The 15,457-nt window shown below is 40.8% G+C and overlaps 1 protein-coding gene across 9 annotated transcripts in view; it reads right to left on the bottom strand.

The window, feature by feature from the left end:
* Positions 1–13,874, bottom strand: part of SMPX (small muscle protein X-linked) — a 64,335-nt gene extending 50,461 nt beyond the window's left edge. For 7 of the 9 annotated variants that reach the window (XM_054006182.1, XM_054006195.1, XM_054006213.1 and 4 more), the window contains exons 1-3: positions 13,736–13,874; positions 10,514–10,573; positions 4,569–4,655 (exon numbers count right to left, since the gene is read on the bottom strand). In XM_054006182.1, coding sequence (XP_053862157.1) covers positions 4,569–4,655; positions 10,514–10,552 — 126 coding nt within the window. In that variant the 5' untranslated portion in view covers positions 10,553–10,573; positions 13,736–13,874. Of the gene's footprint in view, positions 1–4,568; positions 4,656–10,513; positions 10,574–13,111; positions 13,233–13,735 lie in introns of those variants that run through there. The other 2 variants (XM_054006164.1, XM_054006173.1) reach the window with 2 other exon arrangements.
* Positions 13,875–15,457: the final 1,583 nt, after the last annotated feature.

Raw genomic sequence — 15,457 nt, 5'->3', positions numbered from 1 at the left:
ACCCCTGCCTCAACTGCCCCCCAGGACCCCACCCCCTATCTAAGCCCCACCGGTCCTTGTCCCCCGATTGCCCCCTCCTGGAACCCCACCCCCTATCTAAGCCTCCCTTCTCCTTGTCCCCAACTGTCCCATCCTGAGACCCCCTCCCCAACTTCCCCCCTAGGACCCCACCCCCTACCTGTCCCCTGACAAACCCCTGGGACTCCCATGCCTATCCAACTGCTGCCTGTCCCCTGACTGCCCCCCCCGAACCCCTGACCCATCTAACCCCCGACCCATCTAACCTCTCCTTCTCCCTGCCCCTGACTGCCCCCCCGAACCTCCGCCCCATCCAACCCCCCCTGCTCCCTGTCCCTTGACTGCCCCCCTGGAATCCCCTACCCCTTCTCCAACCCCCCAGCCCCTACTCAGACCAGCGTGTCTGGCTTCGCGCAGCGCCAGACATCCTGTTGCATACATACTGCCATGCTCCCCTGTGGAGCCACAGGGCCCCCCACCCCCAGCACCTGCCTTCCAGATTTGAACACCTCAAAATTCAGGAGTGCTCAAGCTCAGTTTGGGCAGCTGTTACTTCATTTCTCCCAAATCAAATATACTGATCCACTGTAACTTGCTGTAGAAAAAGTAGAATAAATTGAGCAAGAAATGCTTCCCAGTGGTTATTAGAACTGGAATTGCTATTTTCAACAGCCATTGCCTTTTTTGTTTGTTTGTTTGTTTAAAAGGAAGACAGTGATATTGCATTGGCAAATTCCCCATAGAAAGAAAGAGCGGAACAAAAGAATAATAACGGCACCTCAACTTTTCCTCATTTATGTAGGACAGTCTTATAATATGCATCCAGATATCCTCCAATCACACAAGCTGAAAATTGTTCCACTTTACTGCAGTTCTGTAACCATATGGGAACCAATCCTGTCTGTGTTCTGTGCACACCTAAAATTCCTGCTGAATGACCTGCCCTGGGAGCGAGTTACCAGTGATCCAGGGCTGTGGTGGAAGGAGGGTGCAGGTGTGGGGGGAGCCCAGGGCTGGGGCGGCAGGAGGTGTGTGTGTGGGGCAATGGTGGGGGGATATGGGGGAGCCCAGAGTTGGAGCGGCAGGGTGTGTGTGTGGGGGGGGAGAGCCCAGGGCTCTCGTTTAAGTCTGTTTTTGAAGTTTTTTTGTTGAAGAATGGCGACTTTTAAGTCTGTTATTGAGTGTCCAGGAAAATTGAAGTGTTCTCCTACTGGTTTTTGAATGTTACAGTTCTTGATGTCTGATTTGTGTCCATTTATTCTTTTGCGCAGAGACTGTCTGGTTTGGCCAATGTACGTGGCAGAGGAGCATTGCTGGCACCAGGGCCGGCTCTAGGTTTTTTGCTGCCCCAAGCAAAAAAATTTTTGGCTGCCCCCCGTCCCAGCCCTGGGCTCTCCCCCACCATCCGCACCCCCATGCCGCCCCAGCCCTGGGCTCTCCCCCCCCCCCCCGACCCACTGGGCTGGGGCGGCATGGGGGTGCGGGTGGTGGGGGAGAGCCCAGGGCTGGGACGGGGGGCAGCCAAAAATTTTTTTGCTTGGGGCAGCAAAAAACCTAGAGCCGGCCCTGGTGCCAGCAATGCTCCTCTGCCACGTACATTTGCCAAACCAGACAGTCTCTGTGCAAAAGAATAAATGGACACAAATCAGACATCAAGAACTGTAACATTCAAAAACCAGTAGGAGAACACTTAAATTTTCCTGGACACTCAATAACAGACTTAAAAGTCGCTATTCTTCAACAAAAAAACTTCAAAAACAGACTTAGACGAGAAACTGCAGAACTGGAATTAATTTGCAAATTTGACACCATCAAATTAGGCCTGAATAAAGACTGGAAGTGGCTGGGTCACTATAAAAAATAATTTTCTCTCTGTTGATACTCAGACCTTCTTGTCAACTGCTGGGAATGGGCCACATCCACTTTGATTGAATTGGCCTCGTTAGCACTGACCCCCTCCATTTGGTAAGGCAACTTCCATCTTTTCATATGCTGTATATTTATACCTGCTTACTGTATTTTCCACTCCATGCATCTGATGAAGTGGGTTATATCCCACAAAAGCTTATGCCCAAATAAATGTGTTAGTCTCTAAGGTGCCACAAGGACTCCTCATTGTTTTTCCAGGAGTGAATCTACTAAGGCTTCAATTTCTCAGGGAGCCACAAGGGCTTTTCATGAGGCATCATCTATAGGAAATTTAGGCTACTATAAGTTTGATTGGCTTGAAAAATTTGTATTTAACTTTGTATCATATAATTCATGCAAAATAACTTACATGTGCATGCATGTTACTAATGATGCGATCAGATGTTTGTCTTGTTTTATTGCCTAAGAGCCAGAGTACTGGTGAAAGGTGTATTCCAGTATTCCATTCCGGTTAAAATATATCATTTCTCATAGAAATACTTGTGCATACTTACTGCAGATGTGGGAGCTAGTACACGTAAATCTACTACTTTTTGGGAAACAGAATGCTCATGGGGCACAAACATAACAAACTAGAGTGAATATCACAAAAAATTGATCACAGTATAAATCCAACTCTAATTCTGACTTCATTTAAACACCATACAAAGTATACTGTACTACAGTAAGAATATGTGTTGGCTTTCTTCATATTTATTACTACTATTATATATATTTTTCTGTTGTGGTAATGTGTAAGGACCACAATCAGGAATCAGGACCACATTGTACTAGGCACTGAACAGTGTCCAGGTGACCTCACAATCTGGGATTAAGGCAAGTAGAATAAGTAAATTAATGGAGAAGAAGAGGAAGGGAGGCGGCAGAAGGTCTCAGCAGTCACAGATGGTTACCAGACAGTATTGTTTTCTTGCATAGTTTCATTGCCTGATAACTTGAATAAGCAGAAAAGAATAAAGGCCTGGGATGCACTACAATTCCAGATCTGTAGAGGACCTGTTTAAAAATGATTCTATTTTGTAGTGCTGTGTTGTAACTGACTTAGGCAGCAATCATTTTGGCCTTTGGGACCGTGCAAGGTTTGGAGATGTTCCATTCTATAAATTATTTTTAGGATTACTTTTTAATCTTAGATGTGTGGCATTCATAACTACTTACCTCAAATTATCCCCCACTATGTGTGCAATGTGCACTTTGCAACTGAGATTAGAACTTGGTCTCTAACTTTATCAAAGGAAGTCTAAAGAGTCAATAAGATGCCTCATGGTGCTAAGACTATGGAAGCAAATATCTAGGTGAAGAGACAGTGTTCTTTTTTGAAATTCCCATGTCCTCCCACTCAATTTGCTTGCAACATGTCCTTTCACTCAATTTTTTTCACATTCAAAACCTATAAGGTTTTCAACCCATTGAATATGACACATATCTTCCTTGCCAGGTTCTCAAAATATAGCCCATAATGTTCAGAACTGTTAAGAAAAAGATAGATTTGTCTCAAATGGCCTTAAAGATAGAACCACGGATTGTACTGCAAAAGCTAAATAAACAGGAAAAACTGAAAAGACAAATCCACTGGGAACATTTATGTTCCACTGCTACTACAAGGTCTAATTCAGCAGCCTTTACTCATGTGAATAGTCCCATTGGTTTGGGGAAGTAAAGGCTACAGGATCAGAACAGAAACCTTAATTCTATAGTTCCTGTTTCATATATAATATACACATAATTGAAGAGCAAAGCTATAATTCAATCATCCAACTAAATCAAACAGTGCTAGCCATTTATCTTATTTCTCAAATACTACCAACCCTCGTGCATGCGTTATTAGTTTCTTTTTAACATCTTTTGCATTCCTTCAAAATATAATTACTACATAGAAAATATGTTTTAATTTTTTTTCAGAAGAAAAAAACATCTGTGCTTGCAAGGTCACTTTATACGTTTTCTTTCCAAAATGCCTTCTTCAAAAATAAGTTAGATCAGTTTTTCCTCCCCAAAATGACTTTATAAACAGAGCATCATTACTGGAAAGTATATAAGAGAATTTAGCAAAATAACCTCTTCTGTTTTGATTAACAATGAAACTGATAAGAGGGGAGGAAAGAATTAACCTTAAGTAAGAAAATCATCAGTCTGAAGTGTCTATAGTAGCTGGGGGAAAAGGCTGATAATTTGTCCAAAAATATTCTAAATATTCCCTTTTAGATATAGATCATCAGTGTCCCTCGAGTAGCCTGGGATGTCACAATCCCCCTCTGGGTCTCCCCATTGCCCCAGTCAGGAGGAAACTATGCTAGGGCTATACCCAGTGCAAAGCACTGGTTTGCTTTCCCATCATTGCCCTCCCCTCACCGGTCACTGCTGATGCCAGTCTCTTAACTAAGCGGGACCACATACCCTGGTACTTGTTTATATTACCATGTATGTTTTGGCTTCAAAAATAACACCAAGTATATCAACTGTATTCAATAGTCAGTGGTTGATTTCCAATTGGGATTGGTATACGGATGCCTGTGATAACTAGGATTGGCATTTCGTACTGTAGCCTAGATAAAGTGGCTTGCATAGCACATAAACTGCCGAGATTCTCCTGCATTAAGTTTTAATATTATTTTTCTTACCTCCTCCACTTCAGGTGTAAATTCTTTTCTTTTGGGAGGATGCCCTGCTCCAGGTCGAAATGCTCCCATTGGGATGTTGATATTAGCCTGTCAGAAGGAAACCATGATGGATTCACCACACCAAAAAAAACCTCTAAATGCAATGAAATTACAAAGATGCAATTGCAAAAAAAAAAAAAAAAAGGGTCACAGTAGTGAATTTCTCTGTGTGTTTTCTATTTGTAGCCACTGCAGTGTTTTTACAGAGTTGGTGCTGGAGTGATGGCTCTCAAACCCTTTCATACAATGGGCCGCTTATGAAGATAAAGATCCTCTTGCTGGCTGTCTCCACCCAGCTTCCAGCTCCTGCTCCTGCTCCTTGCCTGTGGCAACTATAGTGATTAGTTACCTAAAACCTTAATATTAAGATGGTACTAAAGAGACAAAATGGAAATAATCACGGTATGGCAGCTTGGACGTTCCCCACAGCCACCATCCTTTTGAAGCTGTGCTACTTATTTCCTCCCCCGTGCATACAGTATTAATATATTTATCAGTAGTTAGCTCCCTGAATTGCCTGCAGACCCACCGCTTTAAGTTTTCTGGGTTACTTTGCAGTTTGGTTTTGTTCACCTGTACATTTGCTACCCTTCCAATTTTGGAGTTACCCACAAATTTGATTGAGACTGGATTTATACCACCAGAATGCTATTACAAAGAGATGGAGTAGATTCATACAGTGCTTAAAGGTGACTGTTTTTTCATTTTTTTAATTAACTTGGTCAAAAAGCCGCTGGATTTTCATGGACAGGATATCTAGGCTCAGTCGAGCTCTGGAGTGCATCCGGTATGGGGACTCAGAGGTGGCATCTCTGCTGTTTGCAGATAGTGTTGTCCTTCTTACTTCTTCAGACTGCGATTTCATGCACTCAAACATTTCTCTGCGGAGTGTGAAGCGGCTGGGATGAGAATCTGCACCTTCAAATCAGCGGTTATGGTCGTCTCCGGAAGAAAGTGGACTGTTCTCTCCAGGTAAGGGGGGAGCACCTTGGATGAGTTCAAGTATCAAGGGGTCTTGTTCATGAGTGATGGCAAGCAGGAGCGGGAGATTGCCCGGAGGATTGGTGCGGTGGCAGCAGTGATGCGGGCGCTATACTGATCTGTGTTGGTGAAGAGGGAGCTGAGTTCTCAGACGAAGCTCTCGATTTACAGGTCGCTCTACATCTCCATCCTCACCTATGGTCATGATTTTGGGGTGATGACCAAAAGGACGAGATCGCAGGTACAAGCGGTGGAAATGAGGTTTCTCTTCAGGGTGGCTGGGCTTACTCTCCGAGACAGGGTGAGGAGCTCGGCTATTTGGAAGCGTCTTGGAGTAGAGCCACTGCTTCTCCAGATCAAGAGGAGCCAATTAAGGTGGTTTTGGCCCCTGATAAGGATGCCCCCTGGGAGCCTTTTGTTGGAACTCTACTGAGCACGCCCCACTGGGCGGAGGCCCCAAGGCCGACCCAGGACACAGGGGAGGGATTATATCTCCCAGCTGGCCTGGGAATGCTGGGGAATCCCCCAGGAGGAGCTGGAATCTGTTGCAGAGGAAAAGGAGGTCTGATCCTCCCTACTCTCCATGCTGCCGCTGCGACCCTCACTAGGAAAAGCAGCATAAAGGAAGAAAAAGGAAGAAGAAGAAGAAAAGCCGCTGGACATCCTAAAAATCCTGGATTGGGTCACAGCTAGTAGGAAGGATATCTGCTTGATAGCTGATGGATTTGTCACCTGGTGTCAGAAGCAGATCTACAGACTTCATGAAAGTTTTAGAGCGATGAAAGCACAATAGTATTTGTAGTAAAATGCATACTGTAGTGTGGATCCAGTTTAATTAGCACATGAAGTAATTAGATCCGGTACCCCCAAGCACCTTTCTGGGTTCAAATAGGTTGGAGTGCTCAGGGAAGTTCACTAGCAGATTCAGTTCTACTGTAAATAAAATCAATGGCAAAAAAACCCTACATTGGCTGCAATGAGAGCAAGTTCTATGTCTATCTGAGGTACTGATAGCGTATGACTACACTGCAATTAAAAACCTGTGGCTGGTCCATGCCAGCTGACTCAGGCTCGCAGGGCTCAGGCTAAGGGGCTGTTTACTTGCTCTGTAGACATTCAGGCTCAGACTGGAGATTGGGCTCTATGACACTGCAAGGTGGGAGGGTCCCAGAGCTCAGGCTGCAACCCCAGCCCAAATGCTACACTGCAATTAAACAGCAGCTTAGCCTGAGCTCCACGAGCCCGAGTCAGCTGGCACAAATCAGTTATGGGTGTCTAATTACATTGTAGACATACTCATATAGCCCCCAGGACCATCTCAGCATCTTACAATCTTTAATGTATTTAACTTCACAGTACCCCTGTGAGGAAGGCAAGTGCTCTTTGCCTCAGTTCTCCATCCATAAAATGGGGATCTGAGGCAAAGAGAGACTAAGTGACTTGCCCGAGACCACATAGGAAGCCTGTGGCAGAACAGGTCTCGAATTCCACACTTGCTTTCCAACACTGGATCCCCATTCCTCTCATGTGCTTTGGAAAGTATGTTGCTATAACTACCTTAAGCAGTTAGGCCACCAGTTGGTCAGTTACACTTAATAGTGTTGGAATTGTCATTCATGGGTCAAATTCACCCTGCTGGTAAAGGCAATGGCAAATTTTACTTCTTTGCCTTAGACCTGTGCCTTTGCGCCCCAGGAAGGATTCATCTATCTGGGAGGGTAGGCAGAGTTTCTATTGCTTCATCCTCTTGTGGGCTTTTCCAGTCAGGGATCTTAATATTTCATCAACCGTTCCAAAGGATTTTCACTAGTGGAGGAAGCCAAATCAGCACAAACCCCTGGCCACTTTAACCATGACCTTTCTATGGCCAGTGCTTCTCCCTGATGGAATCAATGGAGGTACTCTAGAGTTATGCCAGTGCAACTGAGTTCAGAGTCTGATCTGTTATCTATATGAGAGTTCAGACAGAAAGTTGCAGGCTAGTTTAAATGTGTCTTTAAAACAAAGATTTTTGAAAAGAGAATGAATGATAGACAAATATGTGTGGAGCCCTGAAGAAGAGCTCTGTGTCGCTCGAAAGCTTGTCTCTCTACTAACAGAAGTTGGTCCAATAAAAGACATTACCTCACCCACCTTGTCTCTCTAATAGATAATATTACTCTCTGACTATAAATGGACAGATAACATGTATGATGTGTCAGCTTGATGGCCTATTATACAGTGATCTGGACTATTAGAACTAGACTTCTTTTTACAGTCACTTGATTCTCTGGTTGGGACTGTTGCAGAGACAGAATATACAGACCAGAGAGTTTGAGTGCCTTCTACTGCCCTGCAACAACCCAGAAGGACAGTTTAGGAGTGTTATTGGTGAGACCTGAATGGAGTCATGGTCACCCCTATTCATCCAGAAGGACAGATGAACAAATTGTAGGGCCACTTGAAGGTAATTGTGTTAAAATAAATTGAGAAAATATGAAAGTTTTCAGAGCTCTGAACAGAACAGAGAACCTCCACTAAAACCCTAAACCAGAAAAGCACTTAACTGAGAGGAAAATCAAAAGTAGTAAATGTTGACAGAATGTATTATCAGCTAATACTATAGACAGCATTTCACACAGAGATTATTGACAGCTTCTTCAATTACATTCTTTCATGTCAGTGTATGGATATGGATCCTTAAATTTCCATATCTGTAGCACAATATACATTGTCATTTCCCTAGATGTAGGACCTACTGTATCAGTATGTAATAGCAAAAGCTCATAATCCATGAATCACTACAAGGTATAGTGTATAAAAGTCACTGACACCTTGTATTATGGATCTGAGATAGCTGCAAGAATAATAGGCATCAGTTGCAGTGTAGATTTTCTTACTGCAGCAGCTTCCAACAGCATTCCCTAGAAATGTTGTAAAAAACAGTTTGTGCAGTGGTTGCTTTTCTAACGTTTGTAATTCAAGACTATTGCATAATTTTGACTTTCTTAAAGTATTAAATTTAGTGCTTTTGGGGCACAAGCTTTTTTTAAAAAAAAAATACTAACAATTATTTAGACATTTAAAGTTTCAATTTCGAAGTTGGAAAAAAAATCTTAAAAGTGACCAAAAGTGCCCACCTCTACTCTTTCAGTAAAGAAACAAGCAAACCAACTTAATTCAAAATGTGTTTACAAAAAGAAAACTTGTTTACATATGCCATATTAAGATTAGTAGTTGATTAAAACTTAGATCCAAGTTATAAATCCCCTAAACTGAGTTAATAATGCAAATGATTTTGAAATGTAATATATAAAGTGTGAAATCCTGACCCCCCCCGACAGAAGTCAATGGCAAAAGTCCATTAATTTCAAAGCCAAGACTTCTCTCAAACCATATAAAAAAGTCAGTTCTGTTCAGTTAAATCACACTTAATAGTAATCAGAATTAACACACATAGGCCTTGCAGCTTCAAAATGCTGCACAACCATTAGCTAATTAATCTTCATAATATCTCAATGAGTTAGGAAAGTATTATCATGGGAAAACTGAGAGCAGATCAGCCATGATAAATTCCATTTGGGGTTCTTATGCTATTTCAAGCTTTTATGAAACCTTGCACTGTTTTTCCTATCAACATGCTGGGAAAATCTACTGCAAAAATATATATAACAAATTTGTAATAACATTGTACAAGTTAGTATTTGAGGAGGCACCCTGGCCTTTTGGCTAAGATCAACTAATTTAACTAACTAATGTACTTTTTTTTAATGTTATATGCTTAACCACTAACCTTTTCCTGTATTTTCTACCACAGGCAATTGTCAGCTCATACAATTTTTCTTTATTTCTTTCTTCATTTGCAGTATAACTTCATTTTTTGATGAACATGAACTGACATGGCTGGGGTATTTATAAGGTGTATTCAACAATTTATGTGTTCTATAATTTTAAATATTTTCTATTAAAAGTTTTTATTAGTTTAAAATCTAATATGAGCTCAGTCTGGGAATGATATCCTGCACTTGCTGGCAGAGCCAGCCTTTAAGGCCTAGAAAGCACATAGTAACCAGCCTCTGTGAATTGACAGCCTCTGTGCATTGACAGTGACTTGACAGAAGATTCTAGGATCATCTTTGGTTTCATTAAAAAAACAAATAAACAAACAAAAAGTATAGCTCTTACTGTTTTAGGACCAGTTCCTGCTCATGCTGAAATAAACAGCAGTTTTGCAATTGACTTCAGTGGGAGAAGAATTAAAGGGTTAGTTTCACCATACTTTGTTCACCTGCTTCCCAGAGGTGTTGTGACTGTTTTGTAGTTGATGTTTGTAAAAGACTCTAAAAAATACAATTAACCAGAATGAGCATACAACCCTACCTGGCACAGTCTTGCGGTTGATTACTCTACTTTATTTTGGTTTTCCCATAAAATGTCTTGCTGAATAACAATGTAGTTAAATTGAATACTGTAACTATATATTTTGTTGTTCAAAAAAAATGGAGAGATGAAAACATGGAAACATTCAAAGCTGTGCCATCTATCTATCCCCTACTTCTACCATAGTGGTATTAATTCTAAAGAAACCACTAGGGTTTTCAGACATGGGATTTGCTTATAATAATGATTGGCTGTATATATGGAAATTCTGTGGATTATCCTGTTGTGTTTAGCAGACCCATCAACAAACAGTATTTATCCTGGGAAGGGCTATTGTTTTTAAATCAAATCTGTGAATATTTTTTTTTCTGTTCAGATCACCAGCGATTCCTCAGGTCAACATTTGTATGTGCTTTCATGTCTACCAAGACTAAGCTTTTATTCTTTTTAAAATAATCACTAGCTAACACTTGTGTTGTTCATTACAAACAAAATGCAGATTGTGAAGCAATTGATGTAGAAATTCATTATTTTCTGATATTAGAAATGTAAGTACTGTCTCTTACCTGAATGGATCTGACATTTGAAACTGGCTGTTTTGACATTCTTAAGAGAGCGCCTTATCCCTGCAAGGAAAATGAGAAACCGTTACAGGCTCTGACATTCAGATAGCAGAGCTTGATAAACTAGAACTTAACCCATACTGCTTCTTGACAGGCATCCATTTCACCAGCCCTTCTACTCTTTCAGTCTCAGTTTCAGAGTTGCTTAGATACTCCCTTTTAATACCTGAGGGAGTGAGAACACCTGAGCTTTCCTGGTTAATCTTTCATAGCCAGAAATGGTGATACTGCTTTCACATAAAAAAAATAATAGTGAGGGGAATCAGAAATTCTTAAGACATTAAGGACTTCCTAGAATGAACAAGTAACAAAAGGAAGAAGTTTGGGGCAAACAATGTACTGTTACTGTTGCCTCATAATAGAAATAGAGGTTACAAAAGCCCTGAGCCTGAATCTGGCCTTTGCAAATAAAAATGTAATCCTGGAGAATACACTTTTAACAAATAAAAATGTATCCATCGTCTGACTCCCAAAGCTTAAAAAATCTCTCAAATCTATTTGTGTATAGACTGGGGGGAGGAGGGGAGGGAAATAGACACTGTTAAATTATAAAGTCCTTGGAAATCTTCAGGTCACAGAGAACCTTCCCTTCAAAGATTTATATTAAGCAGATTTAGTAAGTTTTTGAGCAATAGCATAAGAAGGAATTAAGAACAGAGACCATTTCAGATAAACATGGAAATACTGATACTGACTTAATATACAAATTCTCACTAGGCCACTTACTCAGTTCTACTGACTCTGAAGTCAAGGAGCTCAATAAAGACTGAGTAGAGAGCAAGAATCCAATTCTACCATCAATTTCATTCAAGCAACCTCATTGGGTTGAATTTTGCCCTTGCTTTTTACTGTCTTTTCTGAGGGCTATGTTTTCAGTTTGGGTAGGCCTGTGTAAGGATTTCGGGACCAAAAAACCCATCAGACAAATTATAAATTGTACAGTTCCAATTGCTTTTTTCACTGTGATAACCTCAAACCAGACAGTTTAAATAACTTCAATGTGCATTATGTTGTCTGTTAGATTGACTTTGGTGGTGAAATCCTGTCACTGAAGTCAATGGCAAAACTCCCAGGATTTTACCCCTTGCATTCTTTTTTTTTTTTTTTTTAAGTTGCTATTGTGCATGGAAAGTAATCATTTTCTCAGATGACTGATAGAAAGTGGACCTATGCTGTATTCAGTGATTGCATTTCAAGAATTATAAAAAAACACAAACTGTTAGAAAGATATGATCTATTATGTCTTATAATAGGGGAAAACGTAATTCATTTATGCTATGATCTTTTCCCCCTTTCTCATCACAATTAAAAATGAAAACAAAGGCAAAGGCACATACAAATTTAAAAATACTATGGGAGTGCTTTAAAACCACAGCAGCAATGAAATTACAGTTAAGGCTTCTAGCATATGGCAACACACTCCCCCACCTCACATGAAACAGCTGATATACTTCCACCCGCCTTTGGCCATACTTAAACATGGATGGGTGAGGAATTAGATTAAATCTTTACTTAGAATGTCTTTCTTTAAACCAAGCCATCTTAGTTTTTGTAATATGTTGTGAGTTCCTAAGAGGCCTGTGTTGAAACTGATTGCAATCAGACACTGGTTCTTAAAGAGAGATGTATGATACAATTGTGTAGGATTGCTTTTGGAGGAGGTGATTTTTTCCTTCCAGTTCATGCTGCCCTCATTACTGCCAGAGAAATCAGGACAACAGCACACTGATGAGTAAAAATAGACAACCTTCTCTGGCTGCATTCCCTCCCCTCCTACCCTCCCCCCAATTCACCTCTAGCACAACTACTGACCGTCAAATGTATAGAAATAAAGCTTAAGTTACTGCAATATCTTTATCTCTGACCACACAAAGACGGACATGGATTAATAAATATATATTTTTATAAATGCTTTTATTTTGCCATGTATATCTGAGAGATATTCAACAAAATGCTGTTACCCACATTCTGTTATTTCTAGCATTTTGAGCAGATTTGCAAACTCGAACAAATCACAGCTCACATTCAGTATCAGCTAAGAATTTCAAACCCCCTTTGCGAGGCAAATTGTCTGATACACACAAAGCCTTGTTCTCAAGCCTCGTTGGCTTCCCCACACCTTACCTTTTACCTTTTATGGCCTGAATGCAAAGGAAAACTTTGAAAGCAATGACACTCTTATTTCAGTTTGGAGTTATTTAATGCCTGACTTCCAATGCAAACTCTTTTACTTTGTAGTGAAATCACTCATGAACAGGAATATTTGATAGGAAGGAATCAGTCAGTATTTTGGAACGAGTTTAAAAAACAAAGTTATCTTCTCTCCTTCAGCTAAAAATAATTCCTGAGAGGGGTGCAGAAAGATGTGCAGCTGTCTGGACTGACTGATTTCTTAGTCAATTTGCTTTAAATATGGCTGAGATACACAAGGCACTATCATAATTTCCATCTTTCTTAATCCTACTATAGATAAGCAGCAGGAGAAAACAAAAAACAAAAAAAAACCCCCAAAAACCCAAACACTGAATGCGGTCCTCTTACCTCCTGCTGTACTCATGAAATCAAACACCATGGGTGTTTTGGCCAGAAAGCTGCAGTGTGTTTTCTTATAAAAGACTTTGACAGGAACTACACATCACTGTGAAACCTAACTGGTACTGAGGAGAAGGAGAAACCTACACTTGGCTTCTTCCACTTTGCCAGGCAGAAACTTACTATCTTCAGCAGGCAAATACAATAATAACGTAAAGTTTTCGATAACACAATTCTCTCAGCCTCCACTACTGTATGCTGCTATGATTACAGTAAAGAAAACTTATCTCTCTCCCATACCCACTCCCCCCCAACATTTTTTTTTTACCAACTGTAACACATTTTTAGAAAAAATTAAGCATATTTCTAGTACAGTATCCGTGCTGCTGCATAGTTTTGCTTGTGATGTCACTAAGTATTAAAGCAGCTTTCTGTTTTAAATCTTTTAAGATCCCCATAGATTATAAAGCAGTAGCAATAACAATCTGCACTAAACACATTAATATGCTGCACAAGATGTTAAAATAAACAGAGAACTATAACTACTTCAGACACTTCACAGAATCTTTCAAGTTTGCAAATGACACCTTCAACTTAGTTTACTTATTTATTTATATAAGAAAAGTTCCAAACCGTCAAGTGAGTATATACACTTCTTTTCGATGCTGAAAGAGACACCTTCTTCAGTCAGCTGAGATCTTGACTGTGATCCTTTAAATGTGTCTGAAATAGCTAGAGTGCTTTGTGCCTGTATGGTACTGAGAGCTGCTCAGGGCTGGAGTGGAACTCAGTTTAGAAGCTAAGTGTAAAAGCAAATTCCTGTCATAGCTTGCAGTTGTTCTTCCTAAATATAGTTTGATACACGCTGTAACTTCATTCCCTCTGAGACATTGGAACTCTCAAAAACAGGGTTCAAGTGTCAAGCAATAGCTGTTAATGAAACACACCTTTGGGTCATATTTTTGCTGTCCCACTCACTGTAGTTTTCGGGTGTTCACAGGAGCAATGCACATAATGGTAGAAGGCAGTGAAGATCCTTAAACTTTCCCTGTTCTGTTTCAGGCACTGATTGCACAATGTTCTCTCTTTACCACTACACCAAGCCAAGGATTGATCACAAACACATACATTTTCAGCCATATTTTTAAAAGGAGCTCACTAATTTTGTTTGCCTCAATTTTTGGTCACCCAATTTGACACACGTTGGGCCTTAAATCATTGGAAGCTGCAGGTCCAGAGGAACTCTGAAAGTCAGGCACCAGGTGAGCCCCCCCAAAAGCGGAGGCACACAAAATGAATGAATTCTTCTGAAAATGTTGGCTCTAAGAAATATTTGTTAAATGTTAGGGATCTGGGTTAAGAAATGCTTAGGAAGTACAAATGGGAGCAGTCATTGTGGCTAATGCAACAATAAGTCCACCTCATTGTACTATATCATGGCAGAGAACAGACCACGAGCAGTCATCCGTAATACCTCTCCTGGTCATGCACATTAGACCTCTCTTGATCCTCTTTAGTGAGAGCTCAAAACCAGATCTGTCTGTACCCTCGCAGTTGTGCTTTGCACCAAACTGCAGATTTTCCCATCAGTCCAGGTCACACATGAATCACATTTGTGTGACATCATCCCCATGTTCACACTCACACGACTGCAGCCTCCAGTTCATTGTGACATCATGGGAACTGACATTCTTCCTCTCCCATTATTCCTGCTGCAGCTGCTCTCACCATGTCTGACCAAGGACACCAATAATATAAGACAGCAGAAACCAAAGAGAGCTGCTGCTGCTGCTGCAGTGTCGTCATCTGCAGTATGGTGTCGAGTCATGCTGTTGCACTCCCTTATGAGTAATGGATGCATTTGCTGACATGATACACTGCAATGAGGTGGCTTCCCCACCTACATATCTCAGGGAACTCTCCAACCAGCCTCCCACCTACCCCATCATTTTTTGTGCAAGTTTTGTGCAACTCTGTGTTCTGAACCTACCACTCCTTGGGACAGGGTGTATTGACCATAAGCTGAAGTTTATGCTCAGATGCAAATTATCTACAAATATATACATTAACTCATGACATAATTTGCAGAAGATGTCACACAAGAAGCTGCACAAGATTTAGCAGCTATGGGCCCAATTAGTTGCAGTCATAAGCCTACGTGGCAGCAGTAGCTCTAATGAGTGGTACTGCACAATCCAATATGAAAAACAAAGTCAAAGCAAATTTTACCTTAACTATACAGAAATATTAACTGTTTTATTGTGATTTCAGCTGGCTTTTCCTTTTCATTTCATTTGGCGGCCTCTGGGGATGAATTATTAGCTGGTCTCCACTGTGTGCAATACACACAAAATG

Source organism: Malaclemys terrapin, chromosome 1 (assembly GCF_027887155.1).
Source record: "Malaclemys terrapin pileata isolate rMalTer1 chromosome 1, rMalTer1.hap1, whole genome shotgun sequence".
NCBI classification, from domain to species: Eukaryota; Metazoa; Chordata; order Testudines; family Emydidae; genus Malaclemys; species Malaclemys terrapin.
The sequence above is the reverse complement of the archived record's forward strand: the minus strand, read 5'-3'. Positions and strand labels throughout refer to the sequence as shown.